The 22884-nt window shown below is 32.5% G+C and overlaps 1 protein-coding gene across 2 annotated transcripts in view; it reads left to right on the top strand.

Annotated features, from left to right (window-relative positions):
• LOC136417976 (toll-like receptor 2) overlaps positions 1–18718 on the top strand; it is a 116764-nt gene extending 98046 nt beyond the window's left edge. Inside the window, exons 1-5 of one of the 2 annotated variants that reach the window (XM_066403850.1) lie at positions 1871–2140; positions 4247–4440; positions 7721–8111; positions 14097–14276; positions 18131–18718. In XM_066403850.1, the coding sequence (XP_066259947.1) occupies positions 4255–4440; positions 7721–8111; positions 14097–14276; positions 18131–18366 (993 nt within the window). In that variant the 5' untranslated portion in view covers positions 1871–2140; positions 4247–4254 and the 3' untranslated portion in view covers positions 18367–18718. Of the gene's footprint in view, positions 1–1870; positions 2141–4246; positions 4441–7720; positions 8112–14096; positions 14277–18130 lie in introns of those variants that run through there. The other variant, XM_066403852.1, reaches the window with a different exon arrangement.
• The last annotated feature ends 4166 nt before the right edge of the window (positions 18719–22884 follow it).

Raw genomic sequence — 22884 nt, 5'->3', positions numbered from 1 at the left:
ATGTGTTGAACTATTCGTGAAGTATCGATATTTTCATTGTAAATCTCTTTCGTGTAATTGTAAAGATAGTTATATTTAATATAATTTCAAAGTTAGAAAAATTGAGTGTATATAAATGACATTCAAAGGTAGTTCAAATATTAGACCCATCCGGAAATTTAAGAAAAATAACTATGTAGAACAAATTTAACACGCCAACTTCATTTTATTTTGTTTTATTTATTTATTTTTTTTTTTGAAGAGAGGTCTAAAAAATGTACTATCGTGTAAAACTATGTACATACACAACGGATAAGTTACGTCGGCGGGAGTTACGGGAGGAACTCTTAAATCAGAATAAGGAGCTGTATTAACACTTACATTTGTAAACTTTCCTTTCCGCAATATTTCCAATTACAGGTTTATACCTCAATAATATGGTATTGATAATAGATCAGTGTTTGAAAATTAGAAAAATTGAACATACCATGAAAGAAAAGAAAAAGAAACCCTAATCCTTATTTCGGTTGCAGTGTTCCATCCCAAGTATTCTTCGAACTTGCGTGGGCAGGTACTCGCAGGGTTAGGTAGGTACCTGAGGTTTGGAAAAGATTTATCTACATTCGTGATTGTTAAAAAATAATATTCCAATGATGCATTTTTAGGCGAATGAAATATTACGCTAGAATAGTTTGGGTGCGAGTAATTAACCAAAATTTCACATGGTCGAAATAGATACCTAGGTTGCTTTGGACACCTTCAAGGAAGTATTTTTTATTGAACTTTTCTTCTTTTCTATTTAAATCGGTACGCGATGCTAATGAGCACAATTTTCTCGTTGTTTGTACGTTGTGCGCTGCTTCTTCGTTAAAGTATTAATAGATATGCCGATTTGCGATTATATTTGTATAAGACGAACTATGTATGTTTTTTTTATTACAATATTTTTCCGAAATAAACGTTTTTATAAAACTGTCGCAAATTTATTATTTATTATACAGGGTGTCCGTAAATAATGTCGAAATATTTTGGGAGATCATTCTAGAGATTAAAATATAAAAAAATATATATAGACATACCCCAATTGATTATTTCTTAATTAAATGGGGAACTCTGAAGATGTTTTTCGCAATATTTTCGAAATGGTTTGCGCTAAAATTATGAAACTCGCTATACTTTCATTGTTTGAAATAGGAAAACCTTTTTGCGATAATAATTGTAGATTTTAATCAGGGGTGTCACATACAGGGAGTCTCCTATGTAAATGTTGCCCCAAGTATTTTAAATGTGACATTTCTTAATTTTTGAAATCAAATTACTGAATCACAAATATTTTTAAGTAAAAAAAGGTCCTCTTATTTCATCTCGTTAGGATAGGACTTTTTCCAGAAAAATAAGTTTTGATAAACCAATACCTGATTACATTGACATCGAAATGCATCTTAATAGACATAGTAAGCATCCTTACAATAGATTTTTTTATTGGCCAGCAATAACAAGGTTAATATTATTAAGGATTTATCGCTTATTCATAACAAATGTTGAAAATGGCCTTCGTTCATCTCAATGCGTCCTCAAATTTGTTTCGAGAATATTGTGAAGAAACATCTTCAGAGTTCCCCGTTTAAGGGGTTCTAGCCCCTACAAGGAGCAATTTTTGGAATATGTTTATAAGAACTTTCTTTATTATTTTAATCCCTAAAATCACTTCCCGAAATATTTCAACGTTATTTCGAGACACCCTGTATTTTAGCCAATGAAAATAATGCCACTGTTCGAGATGATCATTTTAAACTTTAACAATCAACTAGAAAAGTCAATTTCTAATCAATCCACTTAAAGGTTAATCTCAAATTAAATAAAATGAGTAAATTACGATAAACAAAGATAACGCAAATTCTTATTATGTCTCAGAGTATAAGTTCATTTTTGTTGACGAACAATCTCACTTCATTGTAGTTGTGTTAATTAATATAAGGAACTTTAAATCTTTGGGCTGCTGAAGATTGGCTTTAATAACTAAAACGCCAATTTTATTGAGCCAATTACAGTGATGGGCGAGTCAGTGTAGTGCTTTTTGGAGCTCCGAGCTATGCCGAGTTTTGTTATTACCGACTTTGAAAACAATTACTATACAAAGTAAAGGTTGATTGTCGATTTGGTGAGTCTTGTTAGATCATTGAATTTGTTCTGCAATTTAGGTAGTTAAGCTCTTATTGTTGCTGCATGCTGTTGTCTAACAGTGCACGAAAATTTTGTTTTCTGATAGGCTTCGTGAGGAATTCCATTGCAATTTGTTGTGTTCTGACTAGACAAATATGTATGTACATATGTATATTGCTAACTACCTATTATGTACGTAGGTACGAGTTCACATTTGTATCACTGAAGGCAGTTACACGCAGTAAGACATATCTCGACTAAGTGCTTATTAGAGTTAGGGTTTGGGTAACATGTTACATAAGCACAAGTCAGGATTTTTTGTGACACCATTCTAACTTTCGCCACACTTGAACACAACTACAACTTACGATTTAGTTACGAGATTAAAAAATAAGGAAGTTAATTTGAAAATTTTAGCACCAAACATCACTTATTAACACTTATTTATCTGAGGTTTTCCCCACATTTGCACCAGCTCTGTACAGGAAGGCTAAGGAATATTAATATAAACCACTATAAGGTGATAACGGATAAAAAAATAAAGCGAATCAGCTAAACATGCCTTATACAAACTTCCAGTTAATTTCATTGTACAGGATTTTTGAGCAATTTTTCAAATTTATTATTCTAATGTTTTCTGCAAAGTTTGCAGATCGGAATATAATATAGCCCATCTCAGGAGGGTTTGGTACAAGTTCATCTAAAATACCTGTCACTTAGCTAGTTGATATTTTGGCACCATCTATGTTTCGCTTGGATAGGTGCAAAAGATTTCCCATCAGTGCTGATGACGTCAATATTTTTTCGAATTCTGATTCTCTGAACGCTTTTGGACCAAAAAAGTATACTGCACACAATTTTGAGATTTTTTCAAATTAAGTTTATCGTACATTTACAATCTTGTGAGGCTATTGTTTTAACACTCTAACCAGCTGTTCAAAATCTCCCTTGTAAGGAACTTTAAGCTTGTAAATGAAAAAAAAACCAAATACATCCTGTAGAATGAAAGGAAACGACTTTTTTATGCTGCATATTAGTTCATTTTACATACGATATTTCGATACGACCTCTTTATACAGAGTGTCTCAGTAGGTATATCAAGTTTTGATTTTTTAATTAATTTTAAACTATTCTATGATAAACTATGCTAATGACTTTAAATCCATTTTGTAGTCTAATCTTTTTCTGTATAAATCTCGCTTTTGCCGTAAATCCAGGATTTTACAAGACCGTACAAGAGAAATTTAGATAGAGAATTTTAAGAAACAATTTATTAGCATGTTTCTATTACTTTAGTGACCGATTCTCAATTCTTCAAATCATCTTTCAAGCCTTGAATATAGAGAATTCGTCTATTCAAAATTTCTCCAAATTGAATTAAAGACAGAGACATATCTCATTCCTTAGATTTCTAAAGAAGTTTCAAAATATGGAAGGTGCAACTGATTTTCACCCATTTTTAACCTTTTTTAATCTCATTTTATTCGAAAATCTGTAAATCATCTATCGCATCTTGAATTCCGATAATTTATTATTCAAAAATTCCAATTCAACGAAACACCATTCTTACCTCCAAATGTGAATCGCTTCTTAATAATTCAAGTTATATAAACTAAACAAAAACATTAAGTAAGTTACTTCAATATTCGAACATGCTTCACATGTGCGTGTATGGATTTCATATACGGCTATTTGAAGTAACTTGTGTACAGAGTGCAACACATAAAAAAGAGCTGTATGGGGAACATAGAAATAGTAAGAGATATGGAGTTAATTAAAAGAAAAAAGGTGCATGTTTTAGAGCGTACCAAATGCTGTTTCAAAATTCGAAAAAAATAATTGACGCTATCACTATCTTTTTTTGACTTCTGCATCGTGAAACTATCAGATTTAATATCCGACGTTTTGTTTTCCTGCAACCATTATCAACTTTATTTTTTTCAATACGGTCCTGGACTTTCTAAATTGAACTCTAAATGTCTTTTTTACTTTGAATTCAAGAACATATCATACTTAACAATTTTTTTAGGTTTTTCTATCAACACAAAACCTATATATTTTTATTTACAAGAGGAAACTAGCAAATATTTCTATTTATTTTTAGCTGATAGAATGTTGATAACCATCCGACACGTAATTCTGTTTATGTTTTTCCTCGTTTCACTGATACGTTCTGCATCCATTAATTGCAGTAAAGAAAAGAGATGTAAAACAACGCGTATACATGGATTCAGAACCTCTGATTGTTATAATATGGATTTTCGAACATTTCCAAAATGTTTACCTTCAAATATTGATGTGAGTGAGTACATAGAGGTAGTTATTATGGTTTTTTAATCTAAGTACTCAAAGAGTCTCTGAATATAATGCCACAAATTCAATAACGTATTGTAGATCTCAAAATATGACGAAAACTGCATATAAACATATATTGAAAGGGGCTTCGTATTCGATGTACAAGGTGTAAAAGGTTGGTTCTTGAGGATGCTTTTTTAAAATATTTTCCAAACATTTGGAAATAAATCAAAGAAATTTTATACGTTATTATAACTTTTTGTACTCTTTTTGAGTTTCTATGAAGAAATTGCCACATTTTCCCAAGGGCGAGTAATACAGAGGAGTAGTGCTTAAAAAATACCTAACTCTTTTTGCACTTAACTTTATTAAAAATATTTACATAAAAAAAGGTACTCTTATACTCTTGTTGAAAGTCGAAATCTTCAATAATTTTTGAGGAAATTGAGGTTTAACAAATTGGTTGAGACTATGTTTTATTAAATAAATATCTGATTTAAAACCCACATGGCCTTGAAATGAAACAAAAAATGTTTTTTTAACATTTCTGGATATAATATCATTTTTTAATAATACCTTGTGGTAAAAATGATAATGATGAATGAAAATAAAATAAAACAAATAAAAAAAGGGCTTTAAGTCTGATGTTTATTTCAATGATGTAATAAACGTAGTATTCACCGACTTGTTGAATTTCAATTTTCTCGAAAACTCTTGGAAATTTTGATTTTCAACAAGAGTACCTTTTTATGTAAAAATCTTCAAATTTAATTTCTTTCCTATAAAATCGCAAATAAAGTTAATTATAAAAACGTTCATGTATCTTTTAAATCCTACCCTCTGCATTACCCACCCCTGAAAAAATGTGGCAATTTATAGAGGCTCAGAAAGAGAATAAAAAATTGTAAAAGTATGAAATCTCATTAATTCGTTTTGAAACGTTTTGAAAATTTTAACAGAAAACCATCTTCAGGAATCAACCTTTAACACCTTGTATATAAAAAATGAAGCGCCTCTCGATATATGTTTATATGAATCTTTCGATATATCTTAGGTCTTAGAATACGTGATTGAATTTATGGCACTATATTCAGAAACACTTTGTGTAACTCCATATCCCGAATTGAAAGGCGATAACTGAATTATACATATATTCTACGTCGAAAAATAATACATATTTTAGAATATGTATACTAGTTTATTATAAAATATATTACAAAAATGTTTTGTTACCCACATAAGAGTTCTGATCATTTTTTTTTCCATATTTCTTTAATTTTTTGAAATATGAAGTTGAAATTTTGAACATGAACAAAATCTTTCACTTTGCAGATTGGTACTTAAAATTTAGCAAGCAGCATTTATTGGGGGGGGGAAAAAAGAGTAGGCAGTCTTTTATTGCCTCAAACTTTCTATGAAGTAGAACCTATGCTATTGCCGAATTTCCAAGCTTCGAAACGTTTTCTAACTATTTGAGGAAATATAGAGGCAATACATTTGATTTTTCAATTCCCTTGATAACCCGAACTGACTTAACTAAATACAACATGTATAATGCAGCAGATTTTTTAATATTAGCAAATTACGGAAAAATTTGCGTTTTTTGTGATATTTTTTTAAATGGCTTGAAAAGTGTTGAAGATATGAAAGAAAACAATGCCAGTGGCAAATTGTTTCAAAATTAAACAAAAAATTTAAATTCGAGAAAACTCATAAAAATAATGGTCAGTTGTGATAGACTGTAAAAAAGTTAGGGCGTGGGGTGGGTGAGGTAAAAGGAGACCTGACTCTCGAAAAAATACGCCCTATAGATTTTACCAATTATTTATAAAACTTAATAATATTGATTCTAAAGAGTAATGCATGTTCAAAATTTGAATTATTATATGTATTACAGGAATATACAGGGTGTTTCTGAATAGATAGTAAAAATTTTAATGGAACAATCCTGAGCCAAATTTAAGACGAAAAATTCATATAGACATGTCTAAAAATGCTTCGTCTTCGATCTACAGGGTGTTAAAAAACACTTTTTTCGTTTTTTTTTAAATTAGTTGTTTATTTTTTATCGAAACTTGCTGAAAATTTCTATATATCATATGCCAAGTCTTTTATACAAACTAAAATTTTCAGAATTTGATTTCGTATATGGGATGATGCGGATTGATGGTCCTTGAGTTCTCATTTATCACATTTTTTTTTCTGTTAATATATTTATTCTTTTAGACAAATTTCTGAAATCTGCATTGAGTTTTCTCACTTTTCAGTCTCTTGCAAAATTTCGTTTAAATTTATGATTTAGATAATATTCGCGATAATAGCCAAAGGTGTTCGCATCAATCAATTTAAATAATAAAGTAATACTTAGTGAAGTTGGCCATGATTTTTAACTGCATTTGTTTGCTGTCAGGTTTAACAACTATTGGCTCAAAGCTTCCTACTATTTTTTTTTTTTAAGATTACCTACTGTAGATCGAAGACGAAACATTTTTGTACATGTCTTTATATGAGCTTTTCGTCTTAAATTTAGCTCAGGATTCACCTGTTAAAATTTTCACCATCTATTTAGAAACACCCTATATATTAGTGTGTCCCAAATTCACGTTTCTATATCGGCACCTTGGAAACTTTTAAAGCTACAAGAAATGTTAAATTGGAGAAGTTTTAAAGGAGTTTGTATTATAACGCTCCAGGAGATATCCGCTACAACGCTAGAACGTTGTTAAGACACTTTTTTTAATAGAAAATCTAAATATGCTGCAAACTTTTTTCTAACATTCAAGATGAAAATGTTAAAAAAAATAATATATTTTTTCCGTTTTTTTCAAATTGTTGTTTTGATAATTGCAGCAATATATCTTTGCATTTAAGACAACTATCCATACGCGTTAGTAACAGACCACGCAAAACAAACTAGTTTTATTTTTCGATGTAGAATAAATAGGGCAGGTTTGCCTGTGACGGCCTCCTTAACTTTAACACTTCATCATATCGATATGTTTTTAGTCAGTGAGGTCATACTTGTGCCCATCCGTTCGTTTCATGAAGCAGCTTTACCTTATGCAGTAATTTTTTAATAATTTTTATTTATTTATAGGCAGGATCCATCATAAGAACATATGTACCAATGATGGCCCATATCAAAAAATTTAAATAAAAATTCGTTTTAATACATCTAAAAAATATTTGTTCATATACGATCAAGACATAGTTATACCTGCTAAGTGCTTCTTCCCAGTCACCCATTTAAATTTGTTGACTCCCAATAAACATTAATTTCCAGGTAATAGAATTGTCGCAAAACAGAATAAGAAAAGTTGGCAAAGAAGAGTTGAGCCTCTACACGCATCTCACGCATTTATACTTAAGTGACAATCTGATAGTGAATCTTGAAGATGACACGTTTACTGAATTGTCCTCTTTGGAAACTCTCGATTTATCTACGAATGCGATTTCAAAAGTTCCAGCTTCTATTTTTGAATTATCATCTCTGAAGACGCTATACCTGAGTAATAATATGAATATTAATATAGCTGAGTCGATCGAAGAAGCTATGCCAATTCATCAGTCCAGTCTAACGAAGCTTGATATTAGTTTTATAACAGAGGAAGATTCGCCGACTGATTTTCCCGATTTCACGGAACTTCCATTGGTGGCCAATTTGGATATAACAGGTTGGAATGCATTAAAAATTTATACATTCATGACCTTACTTCTTATACCTGTTCATATATTACTTCCTTTTTCAGTATACCTATGTTCAGGATGGCGTCTTTTCGATGGATTAATGTTTATAAAATTTCAAAAAAACTTATAATTTCCTTCAGTTCAAATATAAAAGTTCGTTTTTTAAATGGGGCACCCTGTATATTAATCATCCGTTCATCTAATGACATATTTTATAGTTTTGATAGTTTCTAAAAAAATAGTAGAGACTGCCTATACCAAATCAAACTTGCAATGTGTTTTTTGGCATACATCGCTCCTTATTCGAAAAAAACACATATCTGATTAATTTTTCATAAAGTATTTGAGGTAAACGTGCATAGCTGTAAAAGTTTTGCATCACTTTGATTTTTGGATATTTTATTAGGTTGTTTCACATGAAATGTCCGATTTTACTCGTGACTTTTAAGAGACTATAACTTTTTCAAAAATTATTATATTTAATCGAAATATGCACCATTACAATCTGCACATTTTTGCCATTTAGCGACAAGTTTTGCAATTCCATTTTCATAAAAAACATTGCTTCTACTTTGAATAAACTCCTTAAAGGCACTTTCTATAGTGGCTTGATCAAGGTACCGTTTTCCGGCGAGGAAGTTGTCTAGGTGTTTAAAAAAGTGATAATCCGTCGGTGACAAGTCCGGCGAATATGGTGGATGTGGTAGTGTTTCGTATTCCATTTCTTTGAGCTTTTTCACGGTTCTTTGCGAAACATGTGGTCGCGCGTTGTCATAAAGAAGGATTGGCCCCTTTCTATTGACTAATGACGGTTGCTTAACAGACAACTTTCGATGCATTTCGGTAAGTTCGGCACAGTATTTCTCTGCAGTAATGGTTTCACACGGCTTTAAGAAGTTGTAATGGATTACGCCCCCCATTGACCACCATACAGTAACCATCGTCTTTTTTGGGTGCAAACTCGGTTTAGGCATGTGTTTTGGATTCTCATCGGCATCTAATCATTGTGCAGAGCGTCGTCTGTTGTCATACAGCATCCATTTTTCGTCGCACGTTACAATGCGATCCAAAAACAGGTCTCTGTCGTTTCGGATCAGCAGAGAATTTCAAATTTCCTGGCGCGTATTTTTCTGCCGTTCATTAAGCTCGTGCGGGACCCACTTATCCATCTTCTTTACTTTCCCAATCAGCTTTAGGTGCCGAGAAATTGTTGCGATGCTAACGTTTAGCTCTTCTGAAAGTTCTCGGACTGTTTGGCGGGGATTTGCCTCAACCAGCACCTGCGAAATTTTATCATTCAGGGCACTCTTTGGTTTACCACGGTCTTCAATTTCCAGGCTCTCCTCTCCAGATTCGAATTTGGCATACCAGCGACGAATGGTGCGTTCATTTGCAGAACCCTCCCCAAACGCACAGTTAATATTTCGGGAAGCTTCTACGGCATTATGCCCACTTTTCCACTCATACAAGTACAAGACGCAAAAATCTCTTGAATACATGTTAGACATGATCGGTCCAAATATGTGTCAGAACTGTACACAATCCCACAAAAAATATCAGATAAGAAACAGCACACTCTCAGGTTTGAAACGATATATTTGTCGCATAACTAGAAAAAAGTCTTGATGCAAAAAAAGACGGAAGAAAAGTTAAGACTTAAAATCGGACATTTCATGTGAAACAACCTAATATTATATAGTGAAAAAAATGTTTGAAATATTTATTTATGGATTTCGATTGAAAATCATTTAGTTCATACCATAATTACTTTCCTATTAAATTTTAAACAATAAAAACAATTCTTAAAGAAAAAAGGAAAATTTTCATTCAAAATTTGTAAACTAAAAAAATAAATTAATAACGTATATTTTCACCCCTGGCATTAATACAAAGCTAAAGACGCCGCTACATGCTTTGAATGTGGTTATTTATAAAATTTTGAGGAATATGCTGCTATTCTTCTGCAGCAGCAACAATGAGCTTCTAAATGGTTCTGGGAAGACTTCTTCGAGAGTTAATAGCTTTGAAAAGCATATCCCAAATATAATCTATAGAGTTCATTTCAGGCGTTAAAGCAGGCCAATCTATTTGTTGAATCTCTCACTTTCAAGGTAATCTTTTATTGCCATAGTACAATGAGCATGAGCATTGTCGCCCATGAAAACAAATCTGCCATCAACAGCCCTTCACTATAGTCTGACACATTCATTCAGAATATCTCTAATGTATTTACCATTCGTCATTGCCCCTTGAGGATCAACCAAGTCGGGCCTTCGAACGTTATACCAGTCCAAAATGTGATTCCCGCAAAAGGAGGCATGGGACGAATATGGGCAACCCGAGCAGCTTTTGTTAGCTTTTTCCAAAGTGGAATTTGGCGGCTATCGTTTATCAAACAAGTTCTAGTCTCATCAGAAAAATGAACAAAATGCCAAAATATTTTGGATAAATGTATGTACTGTTCAGCCAACTGCAATCGACGAAGTTTGAGTTGCTATTGCAGCTGAGAAACTGTGTTATTGGTGACGACATCACAAACCGAAGTAAATAATTCGTCCTCTTAGCATTGAATAAGACGTAGCAACTCCAAGTGCATGTCTAACTTCCCTTCGAAGCTCTTATTTTGCCATAGTAGGATTTCACCGTATTGCTAAGTGTATATGTATAGCGATTCTGATTTTGGTTAGTAACATACCTGCGACCACTTCTGGGTCTATCTTGCACAGAGTTAGTCTCTAAATAGCAGTTCCATATGCGAAAGATGTCGCTTTGAAAAATGCCTGTTTCCTCAACTGCACACCTCTGCGAATGCCCTTCTTCCACTGAAGCTACTATTCTTGCACGATCAATTCGTGGTATCACTTGGGGAATCTTGGCTTTGCTTTGAAGCCTAAAATGGCATTAGCCCAAACCAACGAAACAAATCTCGAATTCTTTATTTGAGAAAAAAAATGTAAATATTTTGTTATCGATATAAAAAGAGTACCGTTGTTGATGATAAACGATAAATATGAAAGTAACAAAAAATTCTCGTGGAAAATTATTTTAAAACAGAAAAATCAGGTAAGGCAATACGTTTAAAGCTATGTGTTTATCAAGCCTTATATGATTGAAATCAATTAAAAATAATCTGCGGAATTAACCACTTCATAAACAGGGAGTCTCATTAAATAAACATAACTTTGTATCAGAACTGGAAAAAAACTATCGATAGAAAAATTTCTAGTGTTTTACTGAATTGTAATGATCTATATTTGCCGAGATACAGCGACATATCCAAATTAAAGATGCTTGAAGAACGCCATATACGAGGATAGTCCCAGAAATACCCTACCTGACCTACAGATGGCGATTTTTTGTTAAACATTTTCCTATATTACAGAAACATAACCTTAAAAAGCTTATGTTTAAAGTTTGAGGGTGCTGCGTTGGTTTGTGTTCGTTTTGGGCCGTTTTTAGTGAACATTTTTAGAGATTTTGCGAATACGGAAAAAATTAGTCACCGATACGTGACTCAATACTTTCATCTGAAAGGTCTTAGCTTATCAAACATCAAAGCAGAGTTAGATTCTACTCTGGGGGAATCTGGTTCTTCGTTAACAACTGTAAAATATTGGGTGGTAGAGTTTAAATGCGGTCAAGACGCACTCCGCAGTGGTCGACCCAATGAGGTGACTACTCCAGAAATTGTAGTGAAAATCAACAAAACCGTATTGGAAGATCGACGGCTAAAATTGCACGAGTTAGCAAACATGATAGACATTTTAAAAAGTACTGTACATCGTATTTTGACCAATCAGATATGAGAAAGCTGTGTGCAAGACGGGTGCCTCGATTACTCACATTTGAATAAAAGCAGTGTCGTGAGAGTGTTTCAAGGGAGTGTTTGGCAAAGTTTCCCAACAATAAAGCCGAGTTTTTGCGTCGATTCATAACCATGGATGAAACACAGGTCCATCATTTTACACCTGAGACGAAAGAGCAGTCAAAACAGTGAACTTAAAAAGCAGAATCTGTTCCAAAGAAAGTGAAAACCGTTTCATCTGCAGAAAAGGTGATGGCGTCAGTTTTTTGTGATGTACGTGAGATCATTTTTATTGACTATCTCTCTAAGAGAAAAACTATAAACGGATAGAATATTATGCAAACTTATTTTAGCGGTTAAACGAAGAACTTACGAAAAATCTATCGCATTTGGCGAAAAAGAAATCTTATTTCATCAAAACAACAAACCAATCTACACTTTTATCATCGCGATGGCCAAACTCGATCAATTTGGTTTCAAATTTGTTCTTTACCTACCCTATTCGCCAGATTTAACCCTCTCAGATTATTTTCTATTTCGAAACTTGAAAAAATGGCTCGGTGGAAAGAGATTTGCCAATAATGAAGAGGTAAAGTTGAAGGTTGATGCCTATTTTGAAACATTCGAAACTTCTTAATATAAACAGGATATAGAAGTTATAGAACATCGCTGGAAAAAGTGTGTCGATCGCAAAGGAGACTATGTTGAGAAATAATGTAATATTTTTCATGTTTTTTGTTTTCTTTAAGGTGGAATTGGTATTTCTGGGACTATCTTTTTACATACATACATTGTATATCCAAGATGAATAAACTTAATTGTGGAACAATCAGACCGTACAGTTTCACGTCGAAATGAAACCTGAAAATATGAAAACAACATTTTGTCTATCTATTAATTGAGCAGTTAGGCTTTATAATTTCATCTAACAGACGCCACCGTGTATATTCTGACGCATTTCATTCTAATTAATTATTTTTTCCTAGTTTCCAGTCTAGTTTTTTAACTGTTCATCTCATTATTCATTTACATATGCAGAGTGTTGATTTAATAGTCGCTTGGACTCTTATGAGTTTATTTGTGATTTCATAAAAAATCAGTTATAGAGATGTATATGAGGCTACTGAAAATGAATTTTAAAATTAATGATAACCCTACAGGGTGTCCCAAAAAAGTGGCGCCATAAAGTGTAATTCTTTTTAATGGGGCCCTATGACGTTATAAAAGAAATTTTAGACATCTACAGTGCTTTAAAAAAATTAATATCGCAGTTAGCTTAAGTTAAATTTTAATAATTTTAGGATGGATTCTCACGTAAAATCATCTTAGCAAGCACGAATACTCATTTGACCTAAAATACATGCAGGGTGTACACAATAACAACTTTAACTTACATATTCTCAACTTCAATTTTTTTCATTTTTTTATCAAATAGTATGTTTTTCTAAATGTATTGTGAAGTATTGTAAATAGTTTTTTTATGTCTGGCGAAAATTTTACAGGAAACATAAAAGTTTCAACATAAAATAAACTAGCGGTAAAAAAAAAATTAAAGTCATTCGTACAGGAGGTAACAAAAAATACAATCTTTTCTTTACGAATCACGCGTCATTTTTAATATTTCTACGCGTTAAAAACAATTTTATTTACGTCAAAACACATTAATTTAAGTGGTAACTCTTAGTTCCAAAATTAGTGAAGATCGATAAAAGTGTTTAACAATTATTTCGAAAAAACCATATTAATTTGAGAACTTTGGCGCTTTGTAGAGGCAAAACAAGGTAACGCTGGATATAGGCAAATTGGTCTCGAACGCGTTATTTTTGGTTAAATTATTTTCGGTCAACCGTTTTATAAGCATTTCATGGACACCCTGTATATGTTTTTTACCGCTGATAATAATAGTACAACTCTGTTGATTATCAGAATCACTTTAGATATAAACTTACTGGCTATAATACATTCAAAACTAAGTTAAATATCTTAAAAATCGTAGATAATTTGAGCTAAAAATGTTAAACTTTAACATTTTGTTTTTATCACTTGCGTCATTCTGAATCATTTGGTATACGAAACTGTTTCTCTTCGACTTAGAGTATGTGCTTACACTTTCGCCATTGCAATTTGGGACTCTTTGCACTGCATATCTAATTCGTAATTATTTTAGGAGACCAATTTAGTGTTATAACGCCAGAGCATTTTGCAAAACTATGCAATTTGCAAATTTTGTCTAACCATAACGTAACAACTGAATTCAAAGACGTTTGTGATTGCTGGAAAATCAATAACTGGCTAACTTCTAGAAATGTTCAATTCACGCCCTTCTACTGTCCTTTAAAAGAACAAGGTAAGCTATTTTGTTAACTAATGAGGGATAAATTGTTATTATACAGGGTGTTCCAGCTCCCAGCGCAAGTTTAGATGGGTTACACAAAGGCCTTAATTTGTTTGTTTACAAGTTACAGGTTGATACACTTTCCAAAAAATAATCTTTTTTTTTTATTTAGTTTTATCAAACATGTCCCAAAGTTGGATAGAGATGTAGCATACAGTATGAAAATAGAAATACTGTTTTTTTTTTAACATCTTATTCCTATGTAACAAAGAAATGAAAAAACTAAGACCAATACTTATAGTTGCACTAAAAAAAGAATATGTTTAGAATCAACCAACAAAACTGGCCAAATTATTATACTTTTATCAAAAACATTAACTTGAAGTAAAAATCTCGTAAATAAAGAGGGATATCTGAATTAAACGAGAATACCTTTTTTGAGTAAAAATAGACGCTCTTTAATTATAATGAGCAGAATTTGACCTTAGTTGCATTCATAAAAAATATGATCAAATATACCAAAGCGGTGGGTTGTAACTTGTAACATCTAAGAGATACGTAAAAATCAGATAAAAATTCTTCCTTGGCATCTTACAAAACCTAAGTATATCAGTTTTGAAGTTGATGCTATAAAAACATAAAAAGTTATTTAGGAATTTTAGAGTAAAATTTAACCTTTCACTTCTGCTGTAATTTTGAAACACGTAACATTGGTATAAGATATATTAGGTCCAATCGTCATATTTTGGTGTCCCCCATCTCGGGTTTCGCCATGTCCCATTTCCAACGAATCACCCTGTATAAGAAGATCGCAAAACCTGGAACACCCTTTATACAGAATGTTTTTGAGCGTCCTATAAAAAAGTGTGGAGAATGAGACATTATATCTTTTTCAAATAATTTCACGTATGTAGACCGAGCTGCCATTTCTTCAACATTAAAATAATTAGTGAAACATTAGAGATCACTTCAGATGGCGTGTGAAATGTGTTCGGTATTCCAAATTGGTATGATTTCTTCTTGAATGAAACGAGGAAACATACTAATTAGAGGTCTGAAACACCTACCAATTACTAGCGAAAATCGCCTCAGATAAATTTAAAGATTTTCTAAATTGCATCAAAATTCTAATCATATTCCTTAATGATTTTTGCAATTTGACATTATTTAGACTTTCAAGAGTATTGAATCGGGGCGCAGGAAACTTCAAACAATTCAGAAGTTACAACTTTCGATAGTAACGGTGTGCAAAAAGGGCTAAACTTAACATCAATATCTCGGAAACAGTTGAGAAACAAAATATGGTGTGCTACATAAAATATGCTCAGAATTTCGAGGGGATTTCAAAAATGTCAAATTTTTTCAGACGTTTTATTTGTCGCATATGGAAGTTTTTGAGTCGTTCTCACTTATTGTCAACTAATTTCAGAGTTTGGAAAATACTGAAAAGTTCATGATAATACAGGGAGTTTCAGGAAGAAATGTACAAACTTCAATGTTATTCTACATTTAATTTTAAGCAAAAAAGTTTTTATGAACATGTCCGGAAAGGTTTCGTTTAAGATATACAGGGCGATAAAAGCTAATTTCGAAAATAATAAAAAATAATAATATTAATATTTAAATGTCAACTATCATAATACATATGACAACTTGATAATCTTACTGCTCTTTATTTCACAACTTCCTTGCTATTTCCCGCGATGGAGCAAAATAATATAAATAATAAATTGCTTTATTTCTTGAAAACGACACATTTTACGATAAATATTCAAGAGACCTTTGTTTTAATAAAATGGTTGGGAATTTAAAAAATTAGGAAATCGTGTTCAAAAAAACAGTGGCGTCCCATTTTTTTGTCTATTTAATTGTAACAATTGGTAGTACGTACGCCACTGCTTATAGATTTTATTTAGTTTAATTTTTTTAATTTTTTTTAATGACGAATCCTTCTCTGCCAAATTTCGTTAAAATGCCAACAACCGTTTTTGAAATACTTAACAAAATTATTTTCAAAATTAACTTTTATCACCCTGTATATCCTAAACGAAGCTTTTCTGGACATATAGGAACTTTTTTGCTTAGAATTAAATGAAGAATAACACATTGAAGTTTATACATCTCCTCCTGAAACACCCTGTATACTGAATGACAAAGAAATGTAAACACCTAGTGTTTGTATTTTTATTTCAATAACATTTTGCATGCTAATGTATATTGGGTCTAATAACAATTGATAACATTTTCAGCCTTATCTGCACAATGATCTGCCTTTAATTTTTTTTTGTACTATTCCGTGTTGTAAAGAAGTTGTCTTTACATTCGTAGCTTGACCCTTGATCGTTAAAAATCTTGTTGCTAAGCGTTCTTTAAAAGCGACTGCTATGCCTCGAGTACGTAGACTTAGGTACATTCCTCAGCTTAGTGACTTTGTGAGAGGGCGGATTCTAATGTTACGAGAAGCAGATTTTTCCGTTAAAGAAATTGGCAGAAGAACCAACAGATCCGCACGTACCATTTTGAGATGTTATTAGACATGGACGACAAGGAAGAAAGTTGTCAATATAGAACTAGAGGCACTGGACGTCGTAGAGGAACAACCGAGCGTCAAGATCGTCATCTTAGACTTTTGGCTCTTAGAAACCAATTTAGTTGCCCATCAATGGTTTGAAGAACACGGAAGGGTGGTTGGGATGCGTGCAGTATGTCGTCGTATACAGAGTTTTGGGCTGTTTTCTTTTCGTCTCCATTGGATGTTACCTCTTACTCTCAAGCATCGACGTGACCGCCTGCAGTGGTACTGAAATAGACGACAATGGGATCAGAAATTGAACGGTGTTGCTTTTAGTGATGAATTTCGTTTTTACTTGGGGGTGCATGATGGTCGTGCAAGGGTAAGAAGGCGACGTGGCGAAAGGCTTGATCCATAGTTTGACATAGAGAAACATGTTCATCATACCGTGTGGGTAACGTTATGGGCTACCATTGCATATGGAAGTAGGTTACCTCTAGTCTTCATTAGAGGTAACATGGTAGCCATTCGCTTTATTCAGGAAATAGTGGAACCATATGTTACAACTATTCAAAACGGTATTTTCCAACAAGACAACGCCAGATCGCATGTGGCTAGAATGACGCGAGACTTCATAAACAAACACCACGTTACCATTTTACCATGGTCATCAAGATCACCTGACTTATCTCCTATCGAACATGTGTGGGATATGGTAGGTCGCAGGTTGTTGAATTAAGAGCATCCCCCTCAGACATTGGCGGCACTTAGGCATGAGGTATAGGTAGCCTGGGATGAGATACCGCAAGATACTATAAATTACCCCATAATAACAATGCCCAGGCGTCTGAATGAGTATATACCAAACAGAAGGTCTTCGACACATTATTGAATAGTTTCATATGGTGGTCAACCGATTTGCCTCAAAATGTTATTAATTGTTGTTGGACTCAAAACACATTAGCATGCAAAATATTATTGAAATAAAAATATAAACACTGGGTGTTTACCTTTCTTTGTCATTCAGTATATTTTTAACACATGCCTTCAGGATCAAGTTTCATTTACATGAAATCTTCTGCTTAGGAGTCAACGGAAACTAATCATCAATACTGTGATGCACATTTTTCCTGACAAATGTTTTTCAGAGAATTCTTACCGTCCTTGTAAAAGTACATTTAGAATAGGTAACTGCATTTGACGAACTATTTGCAAAAGATATAAACCACGATCTGCTATAGGTAGGTAAAAACCAAATTTAAGAAACTTGTCGATTTTAGTTCTCCAGAACTTTAAATAGGACTCTTTAGCAAATCATTCTAAAGAATTTCAATCCATCATATTTTTTTCACAGAGTGCAAAGGAAATCAAATAAACCAGGACCACCTGCAATTATTTGAAATTTGCAAAGAAAAAGTTAATACATTCAAAGAATCCAAGCTACTGGGAAAAGTGGGATTATGGCTTGGTATTGTCGTAACAGCTAGTGTGATATGCGGAATATGGATTGGATGTTATATAAAAAGGAGGAAAAATAATCGTACGACAAGATACAAGGAGGTTTTAAAATTAGACCACAGAACGAATTAAATCAACTATAAAGTGCGATTTTTTAACACGATGGATTTTATGTGTTAAATTTTAAAATTCATGTTAAGAACTTTTACACTGCAGCAATAAACCTGAAACTTATACAGTGTGATAACTTGAAAACTTAAAATGGCTATATCTGGGGAAAAAAAAATTCTTCGAATTAATTTCTATAATCGGTCGAGGTGAAATCAAAATGATGTATTACCAATCCGTTCTCATTTACCTCCTTATCCTCCAGCCGCCCTCACAAAATAACATTAAATGGCAATCCTCTAGTTGTGATACCTTATCTTAAAGCTATCAAAAAATGCTTTTCAATGGCGGCCTACAAAGCTACATTTGATCAAATACGAAACTTTAATTGAAATGTATTAACATTTAATTTATTCATTATTAATTTAATAAATACTGCATTTTAATTAGATTTTTTTTCATTAACCAAAAACTATCAAAAATAGAAACTAATAATAACTTATACAAATACAAATAATAAATAATACCTAAAACAAATACAAATAAAAAATAATAAATAATAACTAATGTAGGTTTTTCTATCATTGTCTAGGGTTTGATATAATTTACTATATTTACGGATACGCTATTTAGATTTCCACTCCGCGGATAATAGGTTCAGATGACCCACTCGAAAGAAAGAGGACCCTTTAGGTTCGGGGCGCTCTTAAATACTAAATCTAAGGGTAATAAAACAGTGTCGTACCCTGGCTAGAGAGTAATTATTGATTTATGACACCACCTGCGACGTTACAGTAGTATTGATAACACTTGGTCGGTACTTTCTCATAAATGCCGACAAAAAGTGGCAATACTTTCCCACCAGTACCGACAAAGGGTGGTTAGACGTCAATCACCAAATATCAAAATCACATGAAGATAACGATTGCAAAATCCTCTTAATTCACGAAAATACTGCTAATCAGGTTGCGACATACATAAGCGTCCTATAGGGGCACATCAACCCCCTCACAGCTCTTTGCATCTTAGATCTAACAGGATTAGCTTAATTAACAATGTTAACACTATCACTATGTACAACTTAGCGATTTCTTGATCGTGCCTCGACTTTGTTGTAAAAATAGAGAAGTTTCTGCATATATACAAAAGGGTTAAAGCGATCTGACTTATGAATCTCACACTAAGAACTAATACAAGATATTATTCTATTCTACAATTTAATCAATTATGGACAATTAGTCTTCATCACTATCTTCATTAATAACTACCGGAGTTTTATTTTTTTCAAAAATTGAAGATAAAATTCCGGCTGGTCTTAAAATACAAAATAGGTATCGTCCATAAGATAAATGGAAACCATTCTACAGTACGATTTCCATTAGGACAATCACGGCAATAACGCCTCATACTTTCATAGTATGTCCCATCTGGAACATAATCAATGTAAATACGATACATTTTTTTGTTTATGTGTCCTGATTTAACTTCTGCTTTTAGTATGTTAGGTGCTCCTTTTACATAGTTTAATGATAAATTATCATTAACCATCAACTCGGCCAAATAAGAGTCAGCTATAGTAAATTGATATGAGCCAGTAAAAAACACTTTCAGCTGGTCTACACTTAAGCGAGGAAAATCAAGGTCATTTGCATTGAGCTGTTTTTTTTATATTGCACTATAATGTCATTCAATTCACCGTCTGAACCTAATCTTTTATTATATTTATTATGCAGAAAACCAACAATTTTGCATAATCTTTTCATTTTTTTCTCTTTCTCTTTCCATTTTTTCTCAATCTTTCCATTTAGGCAAAAGTGCATTGTGAACTTAATGATGTAGAAGTCTATATTGTTGGCAAATAATACCATGCACAGCTTCAGTTACCCATTTGACTTTAATGATTTTACGTGACATATTAGCTTCCTCCGTTGTTAGTTGAGTTCGGTTACCTTTCATTGCTGGTATAAACACTTTGAAACCCTTTCGAATTAAATTCTCTATGACACCTCAAAATCCACAATCAGCAATAAATATATCATTTGGTAACAGAATGGAACTTACGTCTGCTGGATCTTCTGAAACCACTTTCATTATTGAAGCATCGTTTTCAGTGCCATAGAATAGTCCAGCGAAGTCAACTATTAAACCGTTTGTTGTACATATAGTAAAGGGCTTACATAAATGAGTTTTTTTGTCCGGAATACGGTTTTCTTTGATAATTAGTTTTTAATTTTTTGATGTCGAATATATGTACCATCAATAGTTAACATTAGCCGATTTTCGCCTAAATTGAACAGTTTTTTGCGGTTTCGGTAGTGTTAGCTATGCTGTGATTTTGTTTATTTTGCACCAAATAGTTCCCTATTTAATACTATACCACCGGACCAGAGTCATACAATAACAAAACAAACACTAAAGGATAATAATAATTTTAACACGTATTTTAAATATCACATTTTTGAAAAAACTAAGACTTCGGTGGTTATTAATGAAAATAGCGATGAAGACTAATTGTCCATAGTTGATTAAATTGTAAAATAGAATAATATTTTGTATTAGTTTCTATTTTATACTCGTAACATTAATGGATACAAATAATTGGTGACGCGCTCTCCGTTTTTTATTTATTTGCATGTGTTGCGACACTTTAAAATTTGAAATTTTTACAGGAGATAGTATTTGGACCTTATTATGACATATTTTAAATTTGTGATGATTGAATTTGAATGTGTGATTGTCACTCAAAAACCTAAATGAAAAAATAACTCTTAAAAGATTTTTAAAGTTTTTAAAAATAGTGCGACCCTCTAAATGTTATAAAAAAATACATAAATATTCTTTAGAGTCTCAGTTTCAAAGTCGTTTTTGATTAATTTTAAAATTTTTGTATCTTTTTTAGTTCCTGAGATATTTAAGTTTAAAATAATAAAGGTATTTACGCGACCTTCCTGACATATTTCAAGGCCACTTTAAAAAATCTATCCAAAGTAAAAAAATTGTTGTTTTTACAACCGAATACATCCATTTTACGCGAAAAATTTAAATTCCTATCTATAGGGTAATTCGCCATGTTTATCTTGCTGTACTCTTTGATACTTAACGGTAATTTAACGACTAGAATTCAGATTTGATGTCTATGTCATTTGACGGTATCAATTATGGGGCGCCACTTAACTCATATATCGCATATTTAACTTCACATAACTTTTTGACCGCTTACTTTACCAATTCGATTCTCTCATATTTTTAACTCAAAAAAGATACAGTAGAAATCGTTTATAACGAACTTCAAGGGACTGACGATTTTGTTCCTTAAAATTTATGGTCATTACAACCGATACATCGACTATAACGAACAGTATACACTATAATTGACATATTTATTGTAGCTATCACAAAAGATTTGTAAATTAAGCATCTTGATTTATTAAAAAAATCACTATTAATAGATAAGATGTATGTACATAATGAATCCATTATTGTTTTTTTGTCAGTAGCAATCATGTCAACGGCAAATCTCTTCCATAATTCATTATTTCATCATTTTTCCTCAACAGTGAACAATTGATGCCTCATATTGTTACAAGGACAAAAGATAAGATATAATTTACTTTGCTAAGTTGCCTACAACGATAATTCCTACATTGTTTACAGTTTTTTAAACATTAAAAACATTCGTGAGAGCCGACAAAATAAACCAATTATCGATCACTACAAAGCATAGTTCGTTATAACCGGTAGCAAGGCACTCACCGCCCCAAGAAATGTGTTCATTATAGCCGGTTTGTTGAGTATAGTTGATAATTCGTGATAGCCGATATCAACGTTAAGTTGCTATAATATTTCACGGGACCACAGACTTAATTCATTATAACCGGTTTCGTCATAAACGATTTCTACTGTACTTTTTAAAAGTTGGTAGGAGTCACCGTTTTAGAAACAAGTACATTCAAAAAATTCAGTGCCACTATGTCTATTTCAATTGATTCACATTTCATACTTAAAATGTCAATTTTTTTGTTTCAAGATGGCCTTGATCGAAACAAAGCAATAAATGCAGCTGTCAAATGTCGCTTCAGTGAAGTTTTACTTCAAACTGTATCAATTGATTGTGATTAGTGTTGCGAAAATATTCGAATATTTTAAGGAAAAACGCCAAGACACAATTTTTTTTGTATACTGAAATATGACATATGATGTGCACACATGCACAAGGCAATTTTAATGAACGTAGTGCTAAACGACGATATTTGCAATTGTATCCAAACAGGAGGTAGTCCAATTTCAAACTCTTCAGGAACCTTTATGATAGATTAGGAGAAACTGGATCATTTCGTCCACAGAGGGGCACCGTAGATCGCCCGATAGCAATCAGTGTAGAAAAGAAGGTTGAAATTTTAGTGTGCGTTGATGAAAACCAAGAAGTGAGTTCTAGACAAGTGGCTTTCAGTACGTGAATGTCCAAATCATCCGCTTTAAAAGTATTATAATGTGAGGAATAGTTTTACCCCTAATTCACCTCTGTCTAGAACCTTCTTGAGA

Source organism: Euwallacea similis, chromosome 31, assembly GCF_039881205.1.
Source record: "Euwallacea similis isolate ESF13 chromosome 31, ESF131.1, whole genome shotgun sequence".
Classification (NCBI taxonomy): Eukaryota; Metazoa; Arthropoda; class Insecta; order Coleoptera; family Curculionidae; genus Euwallacea; species Euwallacea similis.
Note: the sequence above shows the minus strand (reverse complement) of the source record. Positions and strands in the feature narration are given on the sequence as shown.